The sequence below is a fragment of the Melozone crissalis genome, unplaced genomic scaffold, assembly GCF_028551555.1.
Source record: "Melozone crissalis strain CALT ecotype California unplaced genomic scaffold, PUWL_Pcris_2 ptg000391l_1, whole genome shotgun sequence".
Lineage (NCBI taxonomy): Eukaryota > Metazoa > Chordata > Aves > Passeriformes > Passerellidae > Melozone > Melozone crissalis.
In genome coordinates, this window is record NW_026536130.1 from 168,931 (window position 1) to 177,530 (window position 8,600).

General features: G+C 48.2%; 1 protein-coding gene across 1 annotated transcript in view; it reads right to left on the reverse strand.

Moving 5' to 3' along the window:
• The window catches only part of LOC128950064 (inositol polyphosphate 4-phosphatase type II-like), an 82,002-nt gene extending 73,652 nt beyond the window's left edge, over positions 1-8,350 (reverse strand). Inside the window, exon 1 of the mRNA XM_054294942.1 lies at positions 8,286-8,350. Coding sequence (XP_054150917.1) covers positions 8,286-8,293 — 8 coding nt within the window. The 5' untranslated portion in view covers positions 8,294-8,350. The remainder of the gene's footprint in view (positions 1-8,285) is intronic.
• Between the last annotated feature and the right edge of the window lie 250 nt (positions 8,351-8,600).

Here is an 8,600-nt window from a genome sequence, read left to right on the forward strand (position 1 = left end):
GAAGGGCAGGCCCGGATGGTAACGGTGGGCCTGCCTGGCCAAAATAACTTTCTGTATCTTCTCCAAAGCCACCCCTGCCTCTGGGGTGAGAGCCCTAGGGGAACTCAGCCCCTCTCCCCCTTTCAACAAATTGAAAAGGGGGGCTAGGTCTTCAGTTGAAATGCCTAGCCAGGGTCTCACCCAATTTAAAGACCCACACAGCTGATGGACATCCGCTAGGGTCTGGACTTTTGTCCTAATAGCCTATTTCTGCGGAACAATGGTCCGCTTTGTGATTTCGAGGCCCAGGTATTTCCAAGGTGGCATCCGCTGAATTTTGTCCTGCTGGAGCTCGAACCCTGCAGCAACCAACGCATTGGTTGTCAGGTCAAGCGCATGGGCAAGCAGACTGTGGTCGGGTGCACACACGAGGATGTCGTCCATGTAATGGTGAATGATGACGGCATTCCCGAGGGCTGTACGTATGGGTGACAGCAGCAAAGCGACATACCATTGGCAGATCACAGGGCTGTTCTTTAGGCCTTGCGGAAGCATTCGCCAATGATAGCGCTTGGCTGGGGACTCACGATTGATGGATGGAACCGTGAACGCAAAGCGCGGGGCATCGTCTGGGTGCAGGGGAATCTGGAAAAAACCATCTTTTATATCTATAACTGCCAAATTCCAGTTTTGGGGGAGCATTGCTGGGGAAGGCATCCCTGGCTGAAGAGGACCCATGTCCATTATTTGTTCGTTAATTTGGCGGAGGTCGGTCAGGAGCCGCCACTTGTCCTTATTAGGCTTCTTAATGACAAACACTGGGGAGTTCCAAGGTGACATTGTCTCCACCAGGTGGCCTTTCAGTAACTGCTCCTGAATGAGCTCATTGAGCGCTTTTAATTTTTGCTTGTTGAGTGGCCACTGCAAGACCTGTACTGGTTTATCTGACAGCCAATTCAGCTTCCAGGTCTGGCGCTCCTCAGTGGCCACTGCCCGAAAAACCTGGGGAGCCTTTGGGAGGTCAATTCTGGCTCCCCACTGGGCTAGTAGGTCCCTTCCCCAGAGAGGCTCGGTGTAATCTAAAACGAACGGGCGTATAGAGGCCAATTGCCCATCGGGCCCCTTAATTTGCACAATGCTCTTAGATTGATTGGCCAATTGAAGGCCCCCAACACCTGAGATTGTGCCCGCAGCGCTTTGCAAGTCCCAATGTGACGGCCACTCCCGAGAGGGAATGATCGTCACATCCGCACCTGTGTCCAAAAGACCCCTCACGATCTTTCTGTCCCCTCCCAACGAGAGCTGACAAGTCAGGCGGGGCTTCTCCCTCCCCACCAGCTGTGCCCAGGCTACTGTCGGAGGCGATGTCCTCTCCACGGAGTTCTTCCAATTATCTTTATCTGGAACCGGAATAGCCTGGGCAATGATCTGTCCCTTAGGGAGGAAGAGTGGGGGTCGGACACAGTACAGCCCTACCGCGAAATGGTCCCGGTCGGTAGTTACTAGACCAGGGACGATGTGAATGTCTCGCGGTGTGTGCTTTGTGTCCCCGACGACTGTCCACCTGCAACGTCCAAGTTTCCTCCAGCGACCCGGGTGTTGCAGGTCGACAGACACCAGCTGGATGTCACTACTAGGGAGATAGAAGTCCCTAGTTAGCTGCAGCCTGTAGGGACAGAGGACATGGTGTCAAGCGCAGGTGTAGGCTGAATACCACAGGTATGTGTCAAGTCTGGTACTAAGTAAGACAAATCCGGCAGTGTGTACGGCAGCTCTCTGTCGTCTCCTCCCTCCCCGCTTGTTTTTAAGTGGCCTGCCGCATTTTTGTCTTCGCGCAGGGAGGGGCTGGGCTCCAGGCCTAGTTTTTTGTGCCCTTACTCTCCTCCTTTTCCCGCTTCCTTCTATACTCCAAATAATCTAATCGTATCTGGCATTGAGGCATCCAATGCCCTGTCTTGCCACAGAGGTGGCAGGGGTGGGTGGCTGTTGATCTTCTGCCGGACCCGGGTGTTGGGGGCCCGGCAACGGGGGCAGCTTCTATATCAAAGAAGTCCGGTTCGGGGTCCTCCGCAAAAGCCACTGAGGCTCTTTTAGGCCGCGATGGTAAGGATACCTGGCCTACCACGGCCTCTATCATGGCCTCCACCGTGGGCCGGGGACTTCGAGGGAGCCTCCTGATGGCCTTCCGACACTCTAGGTTGGCGTTGCTATACGCCATCCTCCAGAGCATCTTCTCCCTGTCGTCGTCCCCGGTCGCCTGGGCCTCCACGTATCTGTAGAGGCGCTCGATAAAAACCATGTAAGGCTCTTGCGGCCCCTGCCGGACTTCATCGTCCTCCCATTGGGAGGTCATCACCTCTAGCTTATAAAAGGCCCGCTCTGCTGCCTTAGCGGTCTCTACAAGCTGAGACGAGAACAAGGCCTTTGCTTGAGCTATCCCCTCTGCCCACTGTCCCTCGCCTAAAAGATATTCTTGGGAAATTGCCAAACCGTCCGCGTCATGAGACACTGAAGGATTCCCCCAAAGAATCGGGAGAACCTCCACTATCTCCCTCCTCCATTCCCCCACCCAGACCCTAAACTCCATGGGTCTTGTTAAACTAGAGAAAAGGGCCCTCAGGTCCGCCGGCACCTGATCTCCCTGTGCAAGGGCATTCCGGAGCATACCCCGGAAGTATTCAGACCCGCGGGAGTAGTCCTTCTGCGCCTTGCACAGTTTCTTAATCCGGGCCTGTGCTAAAGGCACCCACTGGGCCTGAGAGCTCCCCTCCCCGCTGAGGTGGTACGTAACCGGAGCGGCTTCCAATAAAGGCGCCTGCCCCGGCTTCCAGTCATCCATCCCCCCCCACCCCGAACACAAGGCGTGAGAACCGGAAGGGGGAGCGTGGGAACCGGAGTTGGAGGAGGTTGAGGCGGAGTCTGGCAATGGGGCAGGGCGAGGGAGTGGGCGCGGCACACCGCCCCTCTCCGCCCCCTGGGTGGAGTTCAGAGGCGGAGCAGAGTATGAAGGTGGAGCAGGGGAGGAGTAAACAGGGGGCTGAACTGGGGGAGGAACCTGGGGAGGAGCCGACGGAGGATCGGAGGGCGGAGAAATGGAAGGAGCAGAGGAAAGAGATGGGGGAGGGACAACCGAAAAAGAGGTTCGGTCCAGGGGAAGGAAAGGGTTAGCATTAGGGAGGAAAGGGTTAGGAGGAGAAGAAAGAGCCCTGGCGGGAGCGGCCGCGTGGCCGCCGCCATCTCGGGCACCAAGGGACCCCTTTTGAGGGTCGTCGCAAAACCGAACAACTTTGGGGTTTGGAACCGGGGACTTGGGGACCGGGGTAGAGGGTAAGGGAAGAGAAGGAGCCTGGCCAGGGCTCCTCGAAGGGGGAGGCCGAGCCGGTCGAGGGGGAGCAGGGGCAGGATGGACCCCCTGCCTCTGGTCGGCCCTCAAAATCCTCCTCGAGGGCTCATGCCTACGGGACGAGGGAAAGGTTTGGGGGACAAGGGCAACTGAACGAGGAGAACGAGGGGACAAACCAGAAACCGCGGGACATTTCTTAGGCTCCACAGGCACGCCGAGTGTCGCATGAACTCTGCGCGCGCAATACGCCACGGTGGCTAGTTATGTCTCCCCGGAATTTATGGCCTCTTCTAATTTTGCCACAACGGCTGCCCAAAACCGCGGCTCTTTTACGCGTTCCGGGGAGACCTCGGGAAACCTAGAAAATACCCACTTAACTAAACATTTTAACTCCTGCTTGCGGGCTTTCTGACCACCCCCAAGCAACAAACCCTTCACAACATAATAAACCTCCTTCTGGGATTTTCCCAAGCCGGCACCCATTGCGCCTTTCTAGAGCAGAAACTGCTACCGCTAGAAAGGGGGAAAATCCTCTGATGACGCAACCGCACGCCCGGGAAACAACGAGAACTTAAACAATGAGCCGCCTGCCGCCGGCCCCTGCCCCCCCCACTGCCCCAAAGTCTGGGTAAACAGCCGGAGGGAAAAAGAGATTGGGTGATGGGTGCGGCCCCACGTCTGGGGAAATCCGGCACCCAAAGGGAAGAGAAAACAAAAACGGCGCGGGGACGAGGAAAAACCTCAAGGAGAGAAGGCGGGGGGGTAGGTCCCCAACGCAGGGCATATACCCCTAGGGAAAGTTAAAAAGGCAGAGGGGAAGCCGGAGAGTCCCCAGGACGGGGCCCGAACTCACCAATCCTGCTGCGGCGACAAAGAAAAAACCAGGCGAAGGTCACTCGTCTCGGGGAGTCGTCCTCTGAGGGTGCGAGGAGTCCCGACTCCCTTCCGCCGGGGAGCGCTGCTTCTAAAACGAAGCCTGCTACTACCCGGGGTAGTCTGGCGTCCAGAGGGTAAGTAAATCCCAACTCCGCAGGGTCCAGTCCGTGGTCAAAAGTCCACTTCGTCGGCCCCCACGTTGGACGGCAAACTGCGCGAGGGCGTACACGGCCCTAAGTCCGGCTAGCTGAAGGGGTAAAGCGGCCGACGCCCCTGCGCATCTGAGGCCAGCCCCCCTTGGCGTCCTGGCCTCGGGCTGGGCTGGATTGCGGACTTGGGTTCGCGCTGGACGAGACGAGAGAGGAGGCGACCACTTGCTGGGGGTAAAACGTCGGTTTATTGAAGAGCCCACAGGCAGCACAGGGCAAACCAACAAGTGGAAAAACCCACAGCAAAATGGCCCCGAACACGGGGGGAGACAGAGTTTTACAGGGAAGGGGTGGAGACGGGAGGGGAAGCCCAGCTAACCAATAGGGGAACATGTGGGGAGGTACATAAGAAAACTGACACAAGAACTTATCCAATAAACATAGAACAAAGGAGGGGCCCTGGGACGCCAGCCAACTATGACCCCCAGAGAGAAGAATGTTCTCGAAAGCAGGGAGGAGTGGGGGGTGATTGACTGGGCCCAGGGAGGAGGAAAACTTTACTTACATGGTGGGATAAGGGAGGAGCAGTTATGTAACTTGGGAGATTGACAAATAAGGGGGGCAGGGGTAACCGTGGTAACATAACTGCCAAAGACTCTGTGGCGGGAAAACTGGAGGGGGAAGAACCATCTTACAAAGAACAGGGGGAGAATAATACCTAAAATGGGGGAACAAAACAAGAAACTTAAAAACACACTACAACACATCAGAAGCAAAGAGCTTAGCAGGATTCAAAACAAGAGGGGACATTTCTGCAGATTATATTTGCAAAACTTCTGTAATATTGTAACAGCTTAAAAATTCTGAATATTTATCAAACAGCAGCTTTGGAGTAAATATAAACTATAGCTTTGGGATATGACTCAATCATTCATACATAATGGAAGTTTAGAAGCTTCTAAGGAAAGGAGCACAGGAATTATTCTTCCTAACAAAGTTCACTTTAAAATGTATGGATAACCACTTCAATTTTTTTTTTTTTTTAAAGAACAGAATCAGATAAAATTACTCTCATTTTTCTTTGCTACAAGATATGCTTCTGTGATATATAGGCAATAAACTCCAGACAAACAATATAACATTCCCTCCAGAAATAAAATACTCATAGCTTTTTCACTCTGTTGTTTCCAAACCAGGCAAATAATTATTACGGAGGAGTCAATAAGAAAAAAAAAAGAAAAAAAAGAAAAAAAAAAAGGCATGTTTTTCTTTCTCTACTAATAATCTCATTTTAGACTCTCTTGAAAACAGTTGCAATTTTTGTCTCCTTACAGAATTTCCCAAAATTATTTCAAGTTTTGGTGAGCCTGACCCGACAGGCAACTAAAAACTTCAATGTGAGTTGTGCTTACCTTTGCATGCCCTGAACAGTTGTTTAGAAACAGAAAAAGAGAAAACAAAGCAGAAAAAAGAGACAAAAGAAACCCCACCAGAACCCCATGAGCAAACTACCCACCCCAAAAATGGCAACAAATACATTTAAAATTATTTTAAAGCCTCTTTTCCTATGCATGTGAGGAGAATAGACTGGGATTTGCAAAGCCATGATACGATTTTATATGGTTCCTAAGAGATGAAAACTTTAAGTTCCTTTTAAATTTCTATCCACTACACTTTTTATTATACAAAAGTGTAGACAATTATAAGCTAAATTTAACTTGTTTCTCCCTTCCTACTTTAAGATCATTTTGCTTCCATTCCTGCTTTAAATTCTTTCCCTTAAAGTTAAAATAAAGTCAAATACTGTTAGAAGTTACAAATTTCAAAGCATCATGTCAATAAATGAAAGGGTTTGGTTAACAATGAACACTGAAGTTTTATCAAGAGACAATCAATCTCAAGATGGCGAGAAAAGGGAATTTAAACTACAATTTTTAATGAATACTGAATAGCATTAACACTTACTGGCACATTTTTATAGATAATTGCTTCAGGCCTGACTATATTGAAGCCACAATAAAAAAAATGAAACAGGCTGAGTATGATAAGTGGCTTCTGAGACAGAAATATTTATCCTTTTATACTAACAGAGGGGAAAAGACACAGAGAAGAATACTTGAGCCCACACCGAATATAGCAGCATCCTCCTCACACGTTCTACTAGACTACAAGTGTAAGGACTCCACAAGAACACACATCTCCACAATTGCTTTTCTTGAAAAAGAAAGGCCAGACAAAGCAGAAGCTCCAACCCACACTCTTATATGATGGTAGATGACACAGATGCTCCTGTTCCCACCATCTGCTGGTATTCTACATAGTGTTGCTCATTTTGGTTAGTCTTATCTCCTCCTCCAGACTGCATCAATCACTTGGTCTCTTTCTTTCACACCCACACTTTCAACTAGGCTTGAACAGCTCAACCACACCGGCAGTCAGGAAAATCAGAGGCACTTATCTCAATCTTTGTGCCACTGTTACTTCTGTTTCTTTTTCAAATCTTTATTTTGGTGAAGAGAAAACCCCACCATGGTGAATTCTTCCTAGGAGTTTGTCCAGGGAGGTGAATTCTATAATATGATACAACAACAAGGGCTATTACTTGTATTATGCCTTTGGAGAGAATAATGCAGAAGTAGTAAAAGTGGTTCAAGTAATCCTCTAACATTTAAAAGGCACTTACCCATGAGGCAAATGAAAATATGGGAAGTGCATGAACTGTGAGACTCAGTATAATCTATTTTTATTGCTTACTGCAAAAACCTTGCCCATAAGTATTCTCAAACAAGATGAGGCCATAAATGCCTAAACACAGTACTAAATGAATAAAATAAACTATTATAACAATTCATAGGAATTTTATAACCCATCATCACCATGCATAAGGATGTATCAGTCCAGTGACTTTATTAAAATCAAGATTCCAGCCTCCCACATGCTGTTCTATTGGCATATAAACATCACAGGGAAGCAACAGATGGGGTAAATAAAAAAAGGAAAAGAAGCTTGATACTGCAGAACAAACAGCCACAACAGGTTGTTTTGGGATGTGACACAACAGGAAGGAATTGCCTCAAAGCGCACAGGATGGCTTTGGAATGCAGCACTGGGTCCCAGCATCACTCTTACACATGAGACCAGCTGCCCATCTATGTGTTAAGTAACTTGCATGAGGAAGGAGGCAATATCTTCTACATCATCCATTATCGCTGGAAGAAGAAGGAGGCACTGTCTTCAGGGTAGCCCTGGGTTACTTAAAAAGATGTTTCCCCAAATTTTATCAGCACAGCTTACAAGGGTTCAAGGACAGGCTCCATTTTAATCACTGCAATGGCAAATTGGACATTCAAAGGCTTTTGGGACACCTGTGTTCTCTATTCTCCTTTTTCTCCAGGCCATACACATTGTTATGATTCTCAGATATCTCTCTGGGTTATGAGGCCAAACGTTAGGGTTTCAAACAAACATTACTTTGGAATCCTTTTCTTATGCCAACTAATTTAGATTAGCTAAAGGAATGTCCATTTTATCCTCATTGCTCCTTTATTCACTATAAACTTGTCATTTTTCATGGCATAATGTTTCTCTATGTTATTAACTCTACCCAGACACATAGCCAAACACAGCACAATGTTGCTCAGCCCCCTGTCATTTTCTGATCCTTTATAAAATGCTAATGTTCCAGAATATTTAAATTGTTAATCAAACGGTGGTGCTAACAGGTTTAAAGCCATGACTGCACTTTAGCACAGTTCATTGCTCAGAACTTATGAGGTCACTGGAGTCCTATTGAGCAATCAATTCTGTTCAGTTACAGCTGTAAATTCTTAGCAGCTATAAAAGTGCCCATTTCATACTACAAATAAATATATTTTAGCTCCTCGTCTGCATGATTCAAAGTCAGAAAAATATAATTTATATTGCTGCCTCTTCCTTACCTTCTCATGTCCTCCTTTATGTGCAGATTTATTAGTTCTTTAGGAACGTGGAAGGAGAGGGTGGTCTCAGCCATCTGCTCCCGGATCCGCATCCACTTGTTGTCAGAAGTAGGGAATCTATACAACTTACAAACAGGGTTTCTCAACACTGCAAAGAGCAAAAATAATATCATTGCTTTCATGTGCTTATATGAGTCCAAACATTTATGACAATAACCTGCATAATTATTATATTATTTCCCCCTAGCTTACAAAATTAATTTTAGTATCATTAAAATTCCACTAAAAACATTTAATATCTATTTCATTTTTATA